Source organism: Gouania willdenowi, chromosome 22 (genome assembly GCF_900634775.1).
Source record: "Gouania willdenowi chromosome 22, fGouWil2.1, whole genome shotgun sequence".
NCBI lineage: Eukaryota > Metazoa > Chordata > Actinopteri > Blenniiformes > Gobiesocidae > Gouania > Gouania willdenowi.
The window spans coordinates 19,852,347-19,875,870 of NC_041065.1; the positions used below are offsets into that span (position 1 = coordinate 19,852,347).

Genomic DNA, 23,524 nt, shown 5'->3' on the forward strand with positions numbered 1-23,524 from the left:
GGTGGGGAGGGGAAACGCGTTGCGTATGAAACGCCAGCGTCCCAAAACTGAAGTTAGGAGCGGCTTTCTTCCTTTTACAAGCTTATCTTTGGGACTTGCCTCCCAAGAAGGGAACTTCGTTGATTGGTTTAAAGTTGCCAGCATCTCAGCTGTGGGTGTGTCTCAAGTGTGGGTGTGTAGTGGAATGACATAGACAACAGAGGGAGTTCCTAAACATAAAAGAATGCCTAATAATTAATTCCACATATTTCAAAACATCTTTTCAACATCATATCTTAATATATCATCTATAATGAAACAGTTAGATACCAGACACGACTGGAAAATAGCCTAGGATCACTTTAGGAACCGGTTAATGAATTTTACTTTTACTCATAAACATAAATGTCAAAAATCATGTTATGCCTCTTCTTAACTATATGGTTGCAGTAGATACCTCAAACTAACTTTTGTGATGTTTTCTGGTATTTTTAAGCACTTTTTAAATGATAAACACTTTAAAATAGCATTCTGTTGGTTATTGAATTACATGAAACGAGTGGGATCGAACAGACAATATTTGCAATTTCAATTTCTGCAGGAACCCGTAACAATAATCCTTTCTTTTGTGACTTTCCAGTCAAGCACATGTTCTTTGTTCTCATTTGAGCAGGAGAGCTAGTGTTATTCCAACGTCCTGTGTGACCAGTGGTTTGGGTTCGGGAGGTGGCAGAAAGCAACAATGCACAACAGAATGACACGGGGGGCACTGGCATTTTTGTTCACAAAGGTTCGTTTGAAAGTGTGTACTTGCGTTTTTATGATATGTTATCATTACATTAGTGGTTATTTTGGTCTAACAAAACCGATATCATTTTTCGGCAATAATTTGTGAAGCAATATATCGTCAAGCAAAATCTGCTGTCGGCCCAGGCCTACTGCAAAGCCTACCTGCTAGTGTTTTGTTAACATAGGATTTAAAATAAAAAAGAGAATCAAATACAGGTGCATTAGCAAGAAGTAGAGGACACAAACTTCCTTCTTGCTGAAAGGGTTTTTTTTTACTCGATTTCTTTTCCTTGTTTGTGTCAAATTAAACCGGATGCTCTGGTTTCCCATTCCACTTAAATTGTAGTTCTAAATAAAAGCAGATTAGGATCAGATTTGCTTCATTTATCTCCAAGCAACATGAATAAAGATTGAAAGTCATGATGGAGTAGCTGCAGAGCAAGGCAGAGTCCAGGCCACCTGCCTTGGTGTTATAACACATTTAAATAAACAGATATTAGTAGCTACCTGTTACTCATTGTTCCTGATCAACTCCATACAGGGGACATATGATCATGGATATTATTTAAGGCGTGCGCTCACACTTTTTTCTCACCACTGACTGGTTTAGTGTAGATCTAAAGTTGTGTGGCAGAAGTAGTTTGTTTAAAATATTAAAAAAAAACTCTCAAAAACATTATAAAACATATTATTTTTTAATCCCAACACCAAATGGATCAGGCAAAAATGCATCAACACAATACATGGCTTTTAGGGATGTAACGATTCACTCAACTCCCGATACGATTCGATTCACGATACTGGGTTCACGATACGATTTTCTCACAATTTATTTTACAAAATGGGAATGTTGACAAATGACTGAAAATTATTCCTTTATTTTTTTGGGGAAAATACTGTACTATTTTCCTTTTATTTTTCATTGTCAAAAGAATCCCTTGATAAACTATGCAAAATGATGCAATTTAACTAAAAATAAATCTTGAATGAAATACATAAAGGAATAATACAAATGAAGAAGAAACCTTTTAATTTAAATTCTGGTTCTATAGTAAACAATTCAAAACTGCATAATAGTTCTTTTTCTTTTCAAAAGTGCAACTGAAAATGTATTTTGTGCCTTAACAATTGGACTTTAAAAAAAAAAAAAAAACAGTCATTTTACTGTATTTACGTCAGATATTTGTTTAGACCAGCAGAGGGCGCTGGTAACCCAGTGGTCGGTTGGCATGCAGTTATTCCACCAGTGAAGAAGAGAAGCTATGCTAGCAGACAGAGCTAATAGAAAAACGTGACTTTTACAGATATTCACGTAATATTACAGATATTCTTTCGGTGCTAAAGGAGTAAAGAATCATTTATGAGCATGTTTAACAGTAAATGGCGGCCAGAAAGAAAATAGTAGCAGATTCCGCCCGTCAAGTCCGCTTCTGGAAGGATTAATATATAGCGCCCTCTGCTGTTTAAAAAAAAGTACTGTGATTCAATTTTCAGAGCATCGATGTGAACCGTGGTACCTATGAATCGATTTTTAACTGCCTTACGATTAATCGGTACATCCCTAATGCTAAGCTAACCCACCAACACACAGACTGGGCTAAGAGCTAATGCTAACCACTCCTTATAAGGAACAGACCAAATAAAAAAACACGTCTTACTGTCATAAAACCACAGAGAGCCACCGATTTGTTTATGGTCAGATTTAATAGTTGTGTGGAAGAATAAAAGCTAAACATGTCACACGTGGTGTGAAATAAATGTTAGCATAAATACTAATGTCACTATGCATTCGTCCAAACTTGTGAAACGTAATATTTTTAATTATATTTCACATGTTCACAGACAAAGCTGGTCCCATTAGACTAATGTAACTATTGAGATTATTACTCCTAAATATATTGAATGATTAAATCATCAGCTTGATCTGGCTTAATTATAGGAAATCAGAGAGTTATTTATTAACCATAACTTTATGTAACTCTATCAGATAAATTAAACAAGATTCAGAAGCAGTAAAAACACTAATGAAGTTATTTTTGCTTTTCATGTGCTTTGTTTTTTTTAGAAAATAATTTCACTTTAAGTGAGGAAATAAATGAATTACAAAAACACTAATAGAGTGACCCATATGCACAAATATATTCCATAAAATATCAGCTCATGAACTGTTTGAGTCAGCAGCTATTGTAGCCTGAAGAACCTGTTTACACTAAGTTGTGATTTTTTTAATTTTTTTTTTTTTATTTATTTATCGTGATTTTCATCGTTATCGTGATAAATACCAGAAATGATCGTTTTTTTTTTTTTTTTGTCAGTGTCGCCCATCTCTGCTTTATAATAATGTATTGTTGAGGCAAGTTTTTGAATTCTACATCAGCGGACTGCACCCTCTTCAACTGCTTCCTCTGTTAATCTTCCTGCCCTGTATAATCATCACCTGCTTGACTTCTCTTGTCGTGTAACTTTAAAGCTGCCAGTTTTTAACGCTCAGCAGGCCACCACCCTATAAACTGCCAGTTTTGACACTCATAGCAATAAAAATGGCAACAGGATTTAAAAAAAACGCGATGTCGTTCACAGGAAACACTAACTTGTTTGTTGGCAATCATGACATTTACGTGGATGTTATTCATAATAGAAGAGTGTCAAACGTGACTCCATTAGTAATTGCACACACCCAAACATCCTCCAGACAGCTTTATGTCCAAACCCAAAGCCACTGGTCGTATTCTTCCAATCGTCACGTGACAACAAGCCATGCTGTGTTGCCACATATTCAATTTATTGAGTGCTTTTCATGAAATGGCACATGAGAAGTTGGCACGGTTCAATGTTCCTGTTTCTGGCTGCGCTGGTTGACAACGTTGTAGTTGCAGTTAAAAAAACATGAACGAAATCGATACTCGTCAGTGACCTTTCAACATAGAATAGTGATCTTTAATTCATGCAGGCGGATCACGAAGTAGCATCCCATTATTAAGCTGCTCCCACACGCCGATGCACTGCACAAAGCCGTTATTTCATGGTAAGATAAAGAAATGGATGGTGCAGTGTAGAGCTGAGCGATATATCTAGATTCTAGATATATCAAGTTTTGTATTTTGTCAATATAGAAAATTATAATATCGCCTATATCGATATATATATTTTTATAGCTGATTTTGTATTAAAATACTTGTTTTAGGAGTTGCTGCTTTCTCTACTTCTCAGAACAGCATGAAAAGCATGGGTAAATGGATTGCTGAGTGTGTCCTAACCCAGATCTACCACTTAACAAGCCACACTAAAGATCTCACTCACACATGCTGTCCCTTATAAGAGAAAAAGTCAAAAGTGCCATATATTGTGCAGCTGTTCGTTAATAAATGTGGCCGTGTGGCATTTTTTATCAGTAACTTTAACCCTGTTCTGGCTTGTCGCACCGGGCAACGGAAATGTACTTCTGCATTCGACGGCGTGAGGCACCACACTTTCGGTCCAATGACGAGACAGCGTGAGCGGCCGAGTCCCTGACAGCTCTCGCTGCACGGTGCCCCATGTGACGGTGCATAAAATTTTTTTTTTAATTTTTGACAGTTCAAAACAGTCTGTGAAGCTCTTCTCCGCCAGCAGCACTGAATGTTTATGGAGCTGTCTAGCAACTTAGCTGTAAGTGTTAAAAAACAATCTAAATATGATGCACATTTTTTCTGTATTGTATTACTTAAAACGCTTTAAGTAAGTGCAATCCGCCCCGAGTCAGAAAACATCTACAGTGTGGACGGAGTGTGTATGCACTGATCAGCTCCAACTCGGCTGCATGTGTGTGAGCAGCAGTGACTAGCCTCTAACTGTTATCTCGGCAGTGAAGATATGTGCTTTCATGTCTCTAAAACATCAGTAAACTCTCCAAAAATCCTACATTTGTTACTAGTCTCTATGGAGAAAACAGTCGCAAACAGTTCTACAGTGTGCCCGTGCGCGCAAGTTTCGTTCAGGAGGGGAGGGGGGAGCAGGGAGCGCCTCACAAAACTCACACACTGCAGCTTTAACTTTGAATGCTACACGCACCTGTTACTAGGGATGTAAAGATTAATCGTAATGCAGTTAAAAATCGATTCACAGGTATCACGGTTCACAACGATTCTCTGAAAATTGAATCACAGTACTTTTTTAAACAGCAGAGGGCGCTATATATTTATCCTTCTCTTGTCCAAATGCTGAGGCGGCTGGCGGAATCTGCTACTACTTTCTTTCTGGCCGCCTTCTACTCTTAAACATGCTCATAAATGATTCCTTACCCCTTTAGCACCGAAAGAATGTCTGTAATATTACGTGAATATATGTTAAAGTAACGTTTTTCTATTGGCTCTGTCTGCTAGCGCACAGCATCTCTTCTTCACTGTTAGAATAGCTGCATGCCAACCGACCACTGGGTTACCAGCGCCCTCTGCTGGTCCAAAGAAATATCTGACGAAAATACAATGCAGACTATTTTTGTTTTTCTTTAAGTCCAATTTTTAAGGCACAAAATACATTTTCAGTTGCACTTTTAAAAAGAAAAAGAACTATTATGCAGTTTTGTATTGTTTACTATAGAACCAGAATTTAAATTAATAGGCTTCTTCATTTGTATTATTTTGTTTTGAATAGTTTATCGAGGGATTCTTTTGACAATGAAAAATAAAAGGAAAATAGTACAGTGTTTTCCAAAAAAAAATAAAGGAATATTTTTCAGTCATTATTTGTCTACAGTCCCATTTTGTAAAGAGAATCGTATCGTGAACCCAGTATCTTGAATCGAATCGTATCGGGAGTTGAGTGAATTGTTACATCCCTACCTGTTACTATAACTAAATACAGAATATAAAATGCAAACTCACCTGGTATAATGGCGAATTTGGTCATCTGAGTTAGCAAAGCGCTCCAAAACACGTCCGCAGCCACTCTAATTGACTCAGAGCCAGCTCAAATCATCGCCGCAGGTTCATGTTTTGAATTTGGCATAAGCACAATATCACTGGGCAATAAATGCCAGCTGCACACTTTTGTGTCCCTACTTGGAGTGAAATTATCTGTCTGGATTTTTGCTAGCCATTGCTGACGTGCCGTATTACCAGCAGGGAAGCAGTCAAAGCTAAGGACTACAGGAATTATACTGTGAAGAAAAGGTAGATCTAGGTACACAACAGTGTAATGCTGAACCTCCAACCCTTTGATAGACCAATCGCCTCTTTTGGACACTGAACATGCTCATTTTTCCTTTTGCTCGCTGGCTTCGTAACAACAACAGTGGACCGGAAGTCAACGCCCTCACAAACTGTGACAGGAAGTTATTGGACGCCATATTGTGCACATAGCCAATTGTCTTTATGGTAAGACTTTATTGACTTAAAATTCTCAAGATTTATATTGTATATCGTAGGGGATATATCACAATATTACGTTGCGCGATTCTCGGATCGATTCTAAATGCATCCATATCAATTTTGTTAATAAAAAAAAAATATGTATATATTTTAATAAAAAATATATATGTATATTTTTTTTTTTAACCTTTATTTAACCTGGAAAGTCTTTTCCACTGCAGGAGACATTGTAACTGCACAAAGAAGGACTCTGAAACCTGGGCATGTTGACCAGCTTGTGTTTTTCCAATAAAATCTAAAAAGGAAGTACTAACTTTCTGCATTTATTTATTGTTCTAGGCATATACCTCAGTTAAGTTGCACGAAAGTCATGTTGCACTAAAGTCAAAGTTGGTTTAAAAGCCACAGGCAGATTGTATGTTATTTTTTTATTTTAAGTTTTAGGCACATTGCATGTTGAAGCCAATGTTTTGAGTGTAAAATATGCCAATATATTTCATACGCAATGTTCTCATAAAGGTGTACATATTTACATATTATTTATTAAGTTATATATATTAAAAATAAAAAAAAAATAAAAAAATCGCCTTATACTTTAGCATCAGGATTTATCGTATCGTGAACCTATTTATTGGGATACAAATCATCTAACCAGATGTCAGGCAATACACACCCCTGTTATATCGTCATTTGGAGAAAAAATATCAAGATATGAGTTTTGGTCCATATCGCCCAGCCCTAGTGCAGTGTGTGCACAGGGAAAAGCATTTCACCTTGGGTAAGGTAAGCAAGAATAATCATGTTGTCAGTGCCGTGCCTTCATGTGTTACTCATGCACACATTGCATAATGCTGTTTGTGCAGTGTGGACATGTGACTACATTAAGCAAAACAAGAAGCAAAACGTTGGCAAACCACGAATGGTTAACAGCATATTTGTTTTGGGGGTTTGTCTGTACATTTCATACCTTACTATCACTGCAATAAATAAAAAAGGCTCAGGCTATTAAAGTACCAATGGAATACAGTAGCTACTACATACTGTATGTCCAGCTCAAATATAAATCACCAACTATCCCACAGTAGGAGGAGTAACGTTTTGGCCAAAAGCATGTAAAACTAGATCACCTGGTATGACAAATGTCACTCAATGGTTTTGAGGCCTTTCTGTAACAGCTCCTTTGACTGTGTGAATCAACACAAAAAAGGGCGGCAGCAAGAAAGAAGACATTCCTCAGAGATTTAGCTCATTTCTAAAGGTTATACAGTATGATGTCTTTACAGCACCTGGTCAACAGCTGATTGTTACATCATCGTAAAACTAAGCACTGCAAAACGTCAACAACATGATGAACAACAATAACCACATCGTGTCACTGTAATATCGTGTCAGACAGGAGATGGAAAACCCAGTTTTCCAGAGAAGGGAATGACAAACTTGTTTTAATTCGTTGAAAAGTGTCACATGCACAGTTGAAGGATTTCACAACCTGTTCCCTTGAGCAACATCCGTTGTTCCCATTCAAACGTTTCCCACTTTTTTGAAGTTTCTTCCAATTTCTTCCAACAGTTAAGGGTTAAAGCTAATGCCTATTAAAATGATGAATTACAACAATCATCAAGGCCAGTTTTTTTTCAAAATCTTTACAGTTTACGTTTGAATGTGTGTATGAGGTCATACCGGTTTAAACCGCCTGCAGGTCTGTAGTGTTGGAGCTGCAGCTGTAAACTCAAACTTCAGTCCATCAATCAATGTTATATCGTCCCTTAAAATCTCATACATCGCTTTAAGCAAAATGATGTGCATGAAAAGTGCATTCCAGATGTTAGCGGCCCCCGCCGAATGATTTAGGAAGCAGACTGAGAAGACATGGAGCTTCAGCAGAACATCTGCTGAGAACTAAACAGGAAAACTAGATCACAGGTTTGATTTAAATATTGTGGGTTCAAGCCCTCAAACCATGTCTGTAGCCACAAGCTTGTGTCTGTGGCTGTGTGTCGGACCTGGAATATACTCATGGGTTGGTGGTTTAATACTCGTACTGTATTTTACAGTAGAGTTACTTTCAGCTGTGCACCATATATACAGTACAGTATATAAGGTATAGATGACAAAATAAAGGATTTCAATAATTGTTCACCCAGGCCTTGTCACAATCAAATAAGGGTGTAACGAATTATTCATTAGATCAATTAATCCATTTATATTCCTACAATTTAACTACATAAATCTGTGCTCAGCAAGTTGGCCTTCCAAATGACACATATCGATCTAAACTCCGGTTTTAGGGTATTCAATCAATTGTATTGATACAATGAAATAACGCATTGGATTTAAGCATGGCTGACTTAATACGGATGTGAATTAAAGCACTTTTAATAATAATAATAATAATAAAGACGTACAGTCCGTGACTTCATTGCCACAGGCCAGTAGACAACAAAAATGATCAATGAATCCACCTTTGGGGTCCAGTGTGTGCAAACACTGTTTTTGCACAGTCAGAGATATTTTAAAGGAGTTGTTCACTGTGTGGACCATGTACTGTCAGACCCTTCTGGCAGTGTTCCCATCGCAACAGCAGCACAAGTTAACGTCAGCTCTGCAGAAGCCTCAGGCCTCGCCATCAAGTTAAAACGAAAAGTAGCAGCAGGTTCAACCACTGCTCATTAAACCTGAACAAACCCTGGTTGAACTTCATTTTTTTATATTGGTATTGTATTATTTTTATGTTGAAAAAACAAGCAGAAGAGTAAAATGTATTACATATTGACTATGAGAGCAGAAAAGTTAACATCCTGTTAATTTAAACTGAAGTGTCTAATTTTAATTTAATTTAATTTAATTTAAATTTAAATATTGTTTACTTGTTTGTTTATGTCCGCAATTAGTTTATAGACCATTCCCTTACAAGAAACCTGAAACTAGGAAACCTCACCTACACTGTCCAGTAGGGGTTCAACAAACAAGTCGATTAGTCGACTAGTCGACTTTAGTGTTGTCTCGCACTATGTCCACATGACGTCAACTAGTTGCAGGCCCTGACTTTGGCCCAAGATGGCGGCGCAACACAGCAAACGAGGGTCCTAGTTCCCCTGCCCGGCAAGGCAGCACAACATCAAGTGTTTCTCGCTCCTTCGTGGTCTGTGCTCAAATTGCAGCTGGTCGGCAGATACTACGGCTAATTTACATGCTAACGTTAGCTGTAGTGATAACATGTCCGTGTATTAAGCAAATATGGAAAACATCAGCAGCACAGGATGGAGGCTCCATTAGCAGGGGATGACCGCTGTTGTGCCAAAATCGGTGACCCAAAAAAATGTGTGACCAGAGGTGGCGACGGTTCCAACCCCTGTGGCTTCTGGGCAGATATTTATCCCCCCTTAAACACGTTTGTAATTCTTCTCCAGTCTGCATTTACTTCACCCACCGGAGCGTCATGTTTAAAGGAGAGTAAATAGCTACAATTTTTTCGGGTCACAGATTTTGGCACAACACCGGCACTCGGCTGCCACTCGGCTTGGCTTCGGCTCTTGGTGATGTCATCGACTAGTCGACGTCGACTCGACTAGTATGCACATAAAGTCGACCTTTAAATTTATGAGGTTGTTCAACCCCTACTGTCCAGTAACCAGGAACTTATTTCACAGTCACACTGGTTGAATTAATATTATGACTAAGAAGTTACCAAATCGATTTCAAGTCACAATCATTTCGAAGCGAATCGTTGAAAATGGACCAATATCACCCTTAAATCGGCCCAAATGAATTGTGAATCAAATCATTAAAACTAATCATTAGGCCTCGACAATCAATCAACCCATATACCACTTATAGGGCCTGCGATGTTTTGTTTCAAATTTCACCAAAATTAATTTTAGGGTATACTCATTTCCGTATCATTTCCATTTTATCGGCTTTCCTTTATTTTATGTAATTACTTGCATACTAAAAGTCCCCAAAATGTATATTAAAATACTGTTTACGTCTTTTAAACACGAGAAAACAAGGTGAAATGTGTAATATTCTCTAAAAATATGTGAAGGTAATTCCTTGATTTCTGTCCTATATTTATGACTGCAGAAAATCACAGGGGCCTACACCTGAGCACTGAGGCCAACTCTCATAGTTTAACATGATGTATTGCACCTGCACAGAGAAAGAAAAAAGTAAGTGTATCATTAAAACCATTGACAATACTAAAAACTAGACCAGCTTTCCCCAGTGAAAGCAGGTGATTATAGTTAAGGCCCAGAGCAAACAGTTTTCAAATTCTTGCGATAATTTAAACGAATAACACAGTTGAACAAGCGAGAATGTTGTGAAACAAAGCAAATAAAAATTTGCAAGCACAGCCAATAAACGCAGTAGATTAATAAGCTTAAATTTGTATTTGTGTGTGACACAGAGAATAGACCAAATGTAGAAGATGTTGTGAATACAATGCATGAAATGTGCACAGTCCAAGTTCTAAAAACACAAATTTCTGACACGTTGGTGTTCTAAGCACTGGAAAACTCAGAAGACTGCACAAGAACACAGAAAGCTTGCTTTTTATCACGCAATTGAAATATTACACAACAAAAGAACTATCTTAGACAAAAACGTATCTAAAAATGTAGCTGAATAGCTTTTTTAAACAATAAAAAAAAAAACATTATCTTAATCTTTTAAATTTTTGCAACTTGAAAAATTCATACACTTGACCAACTAATGTATCTTAAAATGGTTGCACAGGAGAAGAAAAAACCTATTTTACATTATCTGTGCACAAAGTATATTACCCAACATAAGCCTGTGAATGTAAATGATATGATTGGGAATCATTCCACCTTGATATGAAATGTGGGAACTATGTGTTTCAGTAACGGTGACCTTGAATTAAGTTACTACTTTCTAAAGTCTTTTGTATCACATTATGCTCACAAAAATTCTCAATCCTCAAAAGACAACTTCACATACCCAGAACATTCATCTGTTATGACTCAATGTTTGCAGATTTGATCTCACAGTCAAAACCAACTGGAACCCTTTTCAACTTTTCTATTATAACCAATGATAACAGAGAGGAAATAATCCTCATCCTCTCACCCTGATAAAATGGATTTAAATGGATCAGTAAGGAGGACGACTAAACATGTTGGAAAGTAGCTAAAATCCCAATAATAAAGCCACGTATTGTGTTGATGCATTTTTGCCTGATCCATTTGGTGTTGGGATTAAAAAATAATATGTTATATAATGTTTTTGAGAGTTTTTTTTAATGTTTTAAACAAACTACTTCTGCCACACAACTTTAGATCTACACTAAACCAGTCAGTGGTGAGAAAAAAGTGTGAGCGCACGCCTTAAATAATATCCACGATCATATGTCCCCTGTATGGAGTTGATCAGGAACAATGAGTAACAGGTAGCTGCTAATATCTGTTTATTTAAATGTGTTATAACACCAAGGCAGGTGGCCTGGACTCTGCCTTGCTCTGCAGCTACTCCATCATGACTTTCGACCTTTATTCATGTTGCTTGGAGATAAATGAAGCAAATCTGATCCTAATCTGCTTCTATTTAAAACTACAATTTAAGTGGAATGGGAAACCAGAGCATCCGGTTTAATTTGACACAAACAAGGAAAAGAAATCGAGTAAAAAAAACCCTTCAGCAAGAAGGAAGTTTGTGTCTACTTCTTGCTAATGCACCTGTATTTATTCTCTTTTTTATTTTAAATCCTATGTTAACAAAACACTAGCAGGTAGGCTTTGCAGTAGGCCTGGGCCGATAGCAGATTTTGCTTGACGATATATTGCCCCACAAATTATTGCCGATAAATGATATTGTCGGTTTTGTTAGACCAAAATAACCACTAATGTAATGATAACATATCATAAAAACGCAAGTACACACTTTCAAATGAACCTTTGTGAACAAAAATGCTAGTGCCCCCCCCCCCTGTTTCATTCTGTTCCATTTTCATTCAGTCTTAAACATACAGAATTGACCAAATAGTTTACTCCGTTCATTCTACTATGGAAAGACGAGGAAAACAAAATACTTAGACTTAGCTTGGTTACTAGCTCTGCTCGGCATCCCTGCTTGTGCTTCCGATCACACCACTTACATCTCCTCCGCTGGCACACGGCACCAAATACGCATGAATATGGCAATATACCGAGGCCGGCAAACTAACAGAGTTCATTTTATTTACCATCCGGTTAATCAATTTATCGATTATCGGCCCAGGCCTACTTTGCATCCTTTCTAAAACAACTAGACTGTCATTAAAGTGGGTGTGAGAAAATGCATAGCAACTGATTGACTTGTTACATCCTGCATTGCTAGGAGAATGCCACCTTGGTGCAAAAATGTGCATTGTTGCTTTCTGCCTCCACACCTCTACCCTAAGGGGCCGTCTAGTAATTGTTAGAACAAGAATCCAACAATTTCTGTTTCAACAACACGTCATCAGTAGGATGAAACCAACCTGTCTGACATGCGGTCTAGGGCCCACGTACCCCAATAGCGGGTGAACAATCCAACACTTGGGAAATTCTGCTTGATAGGAATCCAACAATTATTGATCACTTTGACAATTTGTCCATGCAGTACTTCATCTACAATGAGATATTCTAGGGTTCATGTTTTCCCAGCTAAGTAAACCAACGCATCACAAACACGTAACAACTTGTCATCCCTTGGCATTAACACTATAGAGTATTTCGCAACTGATACACAGCACAAGTTTCCGTGCGATACTGGTCAGATTCCAGTGAGTTATATGCCTGAAAATCGAAAGAAAAAAAAAAACCGCAGACAGCTCAATTCATCACGTTACCAACTAAGCACTGAGTCAACAAACCCATTCCTGTTATCTTCCACAGAAATCATTTTCCTGATAAGTAATGGCACGACCGACCACATTTGTGCATAGCAGCAATAGTATGTAGTACATCAAGTTGCCAAAGAAAAGACAGACAAATATGAGAAGCTTTGACGTTTAGAAAACAATGACCAGGTAATCTCACACAGGAGCATTACTGTATGTGATCAGAGGTTATTGATTAAATGCACCAAGGCATTATGGAGATTCCACAGCAGCCAATCCAAAAGAGTATCATCACACAACTTCACCATTCTTAAAAATGTGTCGTGCATTGAAAACCATCCCTGCAGCCTAATACAGCTCCAGTAGGGCCTCGGTTTTTTTTTGGGTTTTATTTTTTTTGTGATTATAGAAAAGGGACCAAAATCATGTTAGAGACTTCCTGAAATGGAAATAGATAAATAGCAGGGACTATGGCCACACCTACATGTTTTGGGGAGAATCTAATGGATTTTCACTGTATTTTCCTATTAAACATGTCAGTAAATGTAAAATTTGTAGCAGTTGTTTGGAAGGTATGTCATATACAGCGCAAAATCTCACAGTGCAAGATCGAGCAGTCCCGCAAAATTTTCAGCATACTGTTTTGACTTCTGAAGCATATAAATATAAAACTATATACAAAACTTTTAACTAAATATTCCCTATTTAGCATTTATTTTAGTATTTACATCAAATTTTGAAAGCCAATAAAACACAAATGAAATACAATTGCGTATACCAAGGTTCTCCTTTTCTGCTGTGTGTCTTATTAAGGCTATGGACAAAAGTCACTGTCATACATCCTTGACAAATCCTCCAATGTTCTGTGTAAAACTCACAAAGTTGAACCCACTTCAATCGCTCTAAGGATTAATAATATTGCATGGGAAGATAATTTTAAATGTCCAGTAGGCCTAAGTTGTCACTAATGCAAAGTTACGTGGGATGTGATGGCACGAATGCAGGAATGTAAGAAGTTAATAAAATCAGGCTTTCCACACAAACAAACAGAGATTTTCACTGTAGCTCAGACAGAAAAAATGTGTCCGATCCTCACACTGCAGTAATCTGATCTAATCAACCTGTTACATTATTTATCAACAAAGGTGTTTCAAATTAAAAATGTGCTTTATCATGTTCACGGATTTCAGTGACATTTACAAGGGTTAGGAAAACTCCATGTTCCGTGATTTCTAAAGAGCCCAAAAAAAATGACATCATGGCCCAGTCCACCTCCTTTGCTTCAGACTGCCTTCAGTAACAGACTATGCACTTTTGGATCATTTACATGCGGTGGGCGTGTCAGGAGCCTGGACCGGAGAATGCGCGCAGTTGCGTAAATAGACATAGAATAGACACCATGGTGAACACACATTGTAACATTAACAACTTAATAAATAAACTCAAAGAAGGTGTAAACAAAGTCTGACAGCTCATACTCACATGCAGGTTATGGGACAATATCAAATATTTACTCACTATTTCCGCCCCATTAACGGGTGGGCATTGGGCAAAGAGAAGGAAATGTTAAATCTTGCCCAATATCTCGCCACAATATCTTGCGATAGGACAGACTTGACCTCCTGAAATGTAAATAGCTATGACAGATTAAACTCTTACCAACATGTATTGGAACAACATTACGGAATTCATTTCCAAGCGTTTTTCAACATAAGAACCCAGTGACAGTAATGTCTAGCAAGTTTAGCCGAAACTGACCGACATGTCAAATCTTGCAGTAATCTAATCTTGCATGCTTTTGGCGTACTTCTGCAGCATAAAAATATGAAATTGATAACTATCAACTCAATTAACAATATTAAGCATATTTTACTGTACTGCATTAAGCACAGAAAAATCATGGGAGAATCGGAAGCTCTACAAGTCAAATCTATCTAAGACTACACTATCTCGAATTATTACATACATTTTCTGATTATTTACAAAATTGGAAGATTTTTCATTGTAATCTAGTATCAGTTGTAGCCCCAGTTCCCATTTAGTTTATTATCATCCAATGAGTGTCCAGTGTCGACCTCCATAACTTGGCATGCATGAATATTAAACCCTTTCCACCACCTAATATCACTTATGTCGACCCATTATTGTCACTTTTAACCTCTTTTCATCATATTGCTTATTTTTGCCAATTTAAACTATAGCGCTTTTTATTGCATATGCAGCTTTTAAATCGCCTTTCGTTCCACCTACTAAAGGTTACATATAGTACTACTGATTTCAGTTGAGCCGTCTTTGTCGTTTAGGTTGAGTGTCCCTTAAACCAGTAGAAGCAGCACAGTCACATTTCCACACCATTTTGCCATAACAGTGACTCAACGTTCAACACCACAGGCTATTTTGGCCATTTACGGAATAAACTGAGGTCAGGTTAGCTAAGAAGACACTGTGCGTTTTCCATCTGCACTCACCCAGGTATAAATGACTCATCTGATTTTCATAGAGTGAAGAATCAGAACAGCATGGCTCCGCCTCTATATATCCCTGAGTCTGTTTACGTCTCTGAGTCACATTTGTCAAACCTGATCACTGCATGACTCAACTAGCTGAGCTCCAAATTGCTGAGTGTGTGTTTATAAAAAATTGCCGGAAGGGAAAACGGCCACTTTTTTAGTTGCACCAACAGCCAAGCTCCTCAAGGAGATCCTAAATGGTGAAACCTTGTAGGGTTCTGAGGTCACCAAAATCTGAGGTGTATTGGAGCAGTGAGACTGCAGAGAAACCTGCAGGACCTAGTTTGGACATCACTGCCTTTGTGTCAACTTCAGCTCATTCACATGTGGGAAATTATCTCCTTTAGTGATGATTCACAATGTTGTTTGACACGAGGCAAGGTGACGAATATTTCAGAATTACACAACCTAATATCAACGACTTCCGATCATTTGGTGCACTAAGCTGCGCCTTTTATTTCGTTTAATTTCTTTCCGCTTTTTAGCTTCCACAACAAAATGTATAAAGACATCTGCAACAGTAAAGAATTGAAATGACAAATAACCTCCTACATCATATTGGAACTAATCTAATAGATATATGTTAATAATTAGATGTTTCTATATGTTCTTGCTAGGTTTTACAGCTTTGGAATATTTTAGTAAACGTTGCAAGTAATCATTTATTGAACATTGAGCAACATATATTGTTGTTCCATAGAATTGCCGCAACCTCGTGTCTACATTTGGAACATTGATCTGTTTTCTTTCTGTTCCTGTTGTTACCTACTTTGAACCTCATTTAGCTCATGTAATCTTTGAGTAGCAAAACTGTCATTAGAATACTGTGTCAATATTGAATCTATTCAAATATATAACCATTGTTTATTCTACATTGTCCCTTTATTTATTTTTGTTAATCCATTTTTTATCTTGACTATGTTTTGAATGTTTTTTGCAAAAAGCCTTAGGAAATAAATAACTCAAAATTGGTGACAATACTTCTCCTCATAGAAGTTATATACAAACTATAGATAATCTACGGTATATTTAATAATGATAATAATTAGAGATGTCCCGATTTTTTATTTCCGCTATGATACAGATATTGCAGCCTTGCGTATCGGCCGATACCGATATTGATCCGATACCAGCATAAAAAAATTCTAATTACTTATTTTGTAGCGTGGAATGTTAGAATAGGTTTGATCAAGTGACGTTACTCAAACAGAGAACAATAGTCAGCAACAGTAGGTATGAGAAAAACGGACCCATTTATTATTAACCTATTGGTTACAAACATTTTAACCTTCAACATAATATCTACAGTGTTCTACAGCTGAATAAAATAAATAAAAAATGAATTCGAAAAAGAAATTTGAATCCGATAATCGGACCGATATCCGATATTGATATCGAATTGGGACACCCCTAATAATAATGCATTGGATTTTATATAGCGCTTTATCACAGACACTCAAAGCGCTTTACAGAATTAAGGCATTATTCTTTCACTCCACACTCGGTGGTGGTAAGCTACTATTGTAGCCACAGCTGCCCTGGGACAGACTGACGGAATAGTGCGCCATCGGCCCCTCTGACCACCACCAACACTCACACACACTACATTCATACAAGGCAATGTGGGTGAAGTGTCTTGCCCAAGGACACAATGACAGATACCACTAGAATGACTCCCATCCAACAACTAACCAGGCCCAGACCTGCCTAGCTTCAGAGATCTAACAAGATCGGGCAATGACACGCTGGTATGGCCACAAATTAATTTCAGATGCTGCCATAACTATTGAATCGTACGACTTTATGAAACATATAAATTGTACCCACATTTTGCAGCTAAGGCAGCCTTAAGCTGGAAGACATCCACAAGGCATAAGAGTGTGTGTGTCAGTGCATTTGAAAGGTCAGACACTGATGTTGGATGAAAAACTCCTGGTTCATTCTCCATCTTCTAACCCCAACTATGAGGCAAATGATAAAAGAAAATGTTGAAATTGTCCAAAAAAACATGTCTGCTGAATCTCCTATTTCAAGAACGAAAAGAACAAGATCAACTCAGAAATAAATGATCCCACCATAACCCATCAGGCATGTATCTTTCTCTAGGCAACTATTAAACAATCACGTCCAACCAGTCCATTTGTTTAATTACTGTTTTACCACAGGCTTGCAGTTTTTAAAAATGCATTCGTACCACAATAACCAAGTCCTCTTTTTTTGTTCTTTGAAATATTTTTAATTACACGTTCCTTTGATTGCAACTCCATAAAATTTCTTGTTATTTATACACACTTGTGCCTGTAATTTGGCCTATTTATCATGGAAAAAGTCCAGCCTTACTCGAGACGCTTATTATAAAATGTGGCTCAACTCAAACTGCAGTTGAATATCCCTAGTGTAATGCTTATATTGATTGTATGTGATACTTGTATACACGTGGTCATTTAAGTGACTATTTGCTGAATACTTTGGTCAATAAAGTGCACATTGCATTAAGTTCAGGTAGGTTGTTGTTGTTTTTCCAAATGTATGGTTTACCATACATTTGGAAAAACAACAACAACCTACCTGTAAGTAGCTTTGGTGGCCCAGATTTGGCCCGCAGGCCGTATGTTTGAACCTTAGTTTTGTTGTTGTGATTAATTTGATTCAAACTTATTTAAAGCACATTTTGTATCTTACATGGTGCTGCCGTAGATGCTGCCCAGTTCATCCGTCTCAGAGTTTAAACCCTCTGCTTTTTCCTCCTTGTTGCGTTTAGATTTCTTCCTCTTCAGCTTTGACAACAGCTTCCGCATCTTCTTTTCTTTCGGGGACACCGGGGACACCGGGGACACCTCATCGGGCAAAGCAGCGTTGACCTCCGGGTTGAATGACTCCAGGTTGGCCGGGAGTCTCCCCTGGATGTCCGGAGCTCCACTTTCCGCTTCATCTTTGAAGAAGCCCGACCGCTTCGGTTCCTTGTCGTTGTCCTTGTTGGAGGACTTGGTTTTAAAAGGATTCTTAACTTTAAGTGAGCCGTACTTACTCATGGCGGCTGTTTGCGTCGTGTGAACGCTGGAGGAGAGTGTGAGGAAGACGGTTCCTCCTGTGGATGCCCGGAGGCGGGACTGATTCACCGGGTTAACCTGCCGAGCGGGTTGAGCCCCAACCTGCCCGCACTGGTCTAATCAAAGTGCTGCAATTAATAAATAGATACACATCTAAGCATTTCATTGAATAATAAACCCCATTTTCCCAAAACCACAGTTTGCACATTTGTATTGTTTAATTTTATTGTTTTGACTTTTTTCTTCACCAACGTTTTTACTATCTTGCTCGATATGAGACTCCATGCAGCACTAATAATAAAATAATAATTAGAATTTGATTATTTTTATTTTTATATAGCGGTTTTTCATCGACACTCAAAGTGCTTTACGTTGATGTGCATTATTCTTTCATTCTACACACAGTGGTGGTAAGCTACAATTGCAGCCACAGCTGTCAGAAGTGAGGCTGCCGTAGTTTGCCATCGGTCCCTTTCTGACCACTGCCAACACTCACACCACTGTGCCCACAACAATGATTTGGATAGACCGGGATTCGAACCCCCAACCCCTCGGTTATCAGACATCACTACATATTATGTCCACTAATATATAATTTTTTTAAAAAGAATTGATGGTGGGAGAGGCTGTGGTGGGTGCTTAATGGTGACTTAGTGGTTAGCACGTCCTCCTCACAGCAAGAAGGTCCTGGGTTCAAGTCCTGGGGTGGACATTTGTGTCCTTTCTGCGTGTGCAGTTTGCATGTTCTCGTGCTGCAGAAGTTTTCTCCGGGTATTCCAGCTTCCTCCAACAATCCAATTGATTGATGGGTTGGTAGGAAATTGCCTGCCGGAGTGAATGTGAGTGCCAGTGTTTGTAGTATGTTCCCTTTATTTATTATTAGAGCGCTTTTCACAGGTAAAACCACAAAGTGCTGTACAAACATGTCAGTATTATCCCGTCTAAAGAACACACAAATAAATAACATGGGAGACAAGAACGACAAGAACAGATTCTGAACTGAATTACCCTAAAGGAGAGCAAAGTACAAAACCAGGAAAAAAAAACTCTTGGCTACCAAAACACAGTCAGGAAAACACACAAAAACCATAGCATGTGGGGAGGTGGTGGATCTGGGGAGGAGTATTAGGGGCAAGGGCTGGGCAGAGAGGGAGAGAGGATATCCAGCCGCTAGGGGGCGTGAGCGAGCAGCCAGTGGGCGCTCCTCCAGAACCTTCCATGGGCACGGAGGGGAGGAGGGACGGGTGGAGGGCCAGAGAAGGTGTAGACACAATAAACTTTGCTCCTCTGATATATTCAGATGTTATGATTTAGAAGCCGAGAGCCCAGCTGGTACTCGGGGATAGGAAGTGGACGTCATATCTGTAAACATCTCTGGTGATAATGAACACGTCCTTGAGCTAACGTGTTAGGGGAGGCCAATTGGTGATAATGATTTGCTTTCATTACAGGCTAGCACTCTTTTCAGTAGCCTTGAAAGTCCTTGTCACAGTAAATCCAATAGTTTGGGATCAAACAGCAATTGGCCGAGACATCCTCTCCATCCTTTCTCCTTTCCAAGATCAATTCAATTCCATGCAAATGCTCCAAAGTAGCCTCTTGCTTACTTTTGAGTTCGTTCATCATTAAGGATGGGAATTTAGAGATTCCAATTCCATTATCGATACTGCTTATCAATTTGATTCTCTTACCAATTCTCATTGGCTGAGGGAATTAAATAATACTAATGGATTTGTTTGCATTAACTCTTTATTATATTATCGTTGTCTTTTTAATTTCCTGCAGGAATATCAGCTCTCTTTTAATCCGCCACGTATAGATTGTTTTCATGGTTATATACAGTACAAAAGCACTAAAATTGATGAATTATTATTATTATTATTACAACATATGACACATTTCTGGCAACAAACATTTGAGAATATTTACAGTGCTCCTTTTGAACTTGAACAACTTGATCCAAAACTAATTCAGACATAAAACAAATAATTATTCTGTAAAAAAGAACATATTAACCAAAAAGTACAGCTGCACTTATTGTTATGTATTTAAACGGTAAAGCTTTAGTTCAGCCTTTGTTTACGTTTCTAAAAATGGACCTTCAGAGACCCCGTCCCCTTTGTTACATGTGACGTCATCAGCCATGTGTGTGTGATTGTGTGAAAGAGCAAACTAAAGACAACGATCAGTACCAGTCCGGCTCCCGTCTCTGATTACTTGTTATGAGGACATGAACTGGCGACAAGGTGTGTGTTCTTGCTGACGGTTGTTGTTTTCTGAAGAAAAGTCCATGCAAGAAGCAACTTTTGCGTGAGTGTACAGAACCCGGAAGTGAGTAGCGTAGCAACAGAGATGCTACAAACACAGCACGGAGGGCAGCACAGCTGCGGGAGGAGGAGGTGGATTCTTCACGGTGGACAGCAAACAACTATATGGTGGAAGGAGCTTCACTTGGTGCTAGCATAAACACACAACATACAGGACCTGGAGGAGTTTATCGTTATGTATTTGCGACGTAAGAGGAACCGATAAGCGGTATTGACAGGCAAGCAAACAAACGATTCCTAGGAATTGGATTACTGGGAACCGGTTCTCAGAAAGAATCAGTTTTTGATTCCAATCCCTATTCGTCATGATATTCTGAGAGTTCAGTGCCCTGCCCCATCCTTCAGAGATGACTGGCAGCCTTCCCAAAACAGCTGCCAACGTAATACAAACTTTACAATAGATCAGATAGCCACCAGCTCCAATTAGCAGCACCCCTGCTACCATGATTCCATACATGTAAATATCCTTGACGTCCTCAACGGAAAGTAAAGCCAAGTACTCAACTTTCCACCTGTCCCAGGAATCCATTGTGCATCCCAAGTTCAAGATACCAAAATAGACAAATATAATTAACACAGTAAAAGTACAAAGGGCAACATTTGACACTATGAAACGAGGTGATAAAAACACATATAGCCTACTTAAAACAATACAACAATAAAGCAATAAAACAATAAAGTGTAAGAACAGCCTTCAAAGTGCTTTTGTTCAGCCTGATAACAGCTTGTAGGAAGAAGCTGTTACCGTGGCGAGATGTCCTGCATCTCAACAAATGATATCTTCTCCTGGAGGAAAGGAGCTGGAACATGGCTTTTCTAGGGTGGCCAGTACCAGAAGAATCATTGATGATTCTCAGAGCTTGATTTAGGAGTCTGCAATCATAAAGAGCCTCCAGAACTGGCAGCTCACAGCTCTCAGTCCCTTTTGCAGAGCGAACCACCTTGTTCAGAGCTCTCCTTTCTTGGGCTGTGATATTACCAAACCACACCGTCATAAAGTTAACAAGCAGACTTTCTATGGTGCAGCGATAAAAGTTAAGCAGAATTTTAGAGTTATTTGTAAATTTCTAAGTTTCTGCAGCAAGAAGAGACGCTGACGAGCTTTCTTGACAATGCGATTAGTGTTGTGGTCCTATCTCAAGTTATTAGACAAAGTTAAACCCAGAAACTTGCACTCCTCAACAATTTGCACTTGGGAGTTATCAATGACAACAGGTGTGTGAGAGTTACCATGAGTAAAATCAAAAACACATGTTTTAGATGTGTTAAGCAGGAGGTTGTTTTCTTTACTCCACTGAACAACATTTCAAATTTCTGCTCTGTAAGATAATTCATCATACTCACTGATGAGACCAATAATGGTGGTATCATCAGCATATTTGATGATCAAATTGGAGTCAGAAGAAGCCGCACAATCATGAGTGTACAAAGTAAAAAGCAAAGGACTCAAAATGCATCCCTGAGGAGATCCAGTGCTCAGAAACACTGTCGGAAAGAATAGTCATAGATTTTTACTCTCTGTGATCTGCCAGTTAGAAAGCTAAAAATCCACAAAACAAGCAACAAGGGCAGATAGGGGAGGAAAGCAGGAGGAGAATAATGCAACCGCCTTCACGAGAAGCAGAAGAGAGAGTGAGCAAGTATGTCCTCATTCACCTGAATCAAACTTCGTCATTCAGGCCACGCCCGTGATTCAGTAAAATAAACGTGCCTGAGGAGAGTTGGAAAGGGACTTAGTGGTGTTCAACACAGTTAAAACTCATTCAGCCATCTCACAAAGACTAACACGATGGCTATGGCTGTGTGCCCCGTGCTACCGTGTGTGTATTAGCTGTGTGCACCAGCTCTGTGTGCTGTGTAGTGTGGCCTGCACACTGTGGAGCTGTTAGAGAAGGCAGCTCTGTGCTGTGTTCTACAGATGTAGTCGGGCCTAGAAGATTTGACCTGACATGGCTCGAGTCCAACAGAACATGGCCCAAACCCGAATGATGCCGATCTCTTTTTAAGCCCAACCCGTTGCAACACGACACTATTAAAATCTGTGTGCACACATGTAGAACAATCCGAGTTTCTTTAATAACTTCAAGTGCCGCTAGATGCTAAGTACAGGTTTACTTCTGCTATAAAGCATGTCATTACACTGCTGTTAAGGTGCATTCACATCGAATGCGATTTTACCGACTCTGGCAACTAGACTACATTCAAAATCAATGTGAATGACGCAACGTCAAGCTATCTCTCTTCAAGCGATGTGAAAGTCGCTCAAAGTTGAAAATGTTGAACTTTGTATTTTAGGAGACTTCGAGTGACACTGTGTCGCAATACAAAATCAGCAAAGACTTTCTCCTTTTGTCACCTCCAAGGTCGTCACGTCACTGATGAAGCGAGAAAAAGCACGGTTATGTTAAGAGACTCATCATGGTGGATTTAAGCAACTATAGTCGCTGAAGTCGCGTTCAGTGTGAATGGACCTTACGCAACTCAGTGACCGGATCTCTATGTGACAGCACACAGCTCAAGAAAGAGTCATTTATGCAACCATTTGTGCATCCTTGTCAATCTATTTTACTGTGCTGAGCCTGACCTGAACCCGCGTTAAAATGATGGAAAGATTTACAGCTCTACTGTGTTTTCTGTATGTTGCTGTGAGTGCAGCGTGGGGTGTCGTCATGGGGTCTGTCGGTATCTTTCTGACTTGGCA

At 38.7% G+C, this 23,524-nt stretch overlaps 1 protein-coding gene across 1 annotated transcript in view; it reads right to left on the reverse strand.

The window, feature by feature from the left end:
- LOC114455871 (titin homolog) overlaps positions 1 to 18,510 on the reverse strand; it is a 54,460-nt gene extending 35,950 nt beyond the window's left edge. The window contains exon 1 of the mRNA XM_028437170.1: positions 18,129 to 18,510. Coding sequence (XP_028292971.1) covers positions 18,129 to 18,478 — 350 coding nt within the window. The 5' untranslated portion in view covers positions 18,479 to 18,510. The remainder of the gene's footprint in view (positions 1 to 18,128) is intronic.
- Between the last annotated feature and the right edge of the window lie 5,014 nt (positions 18,511 to 23,524).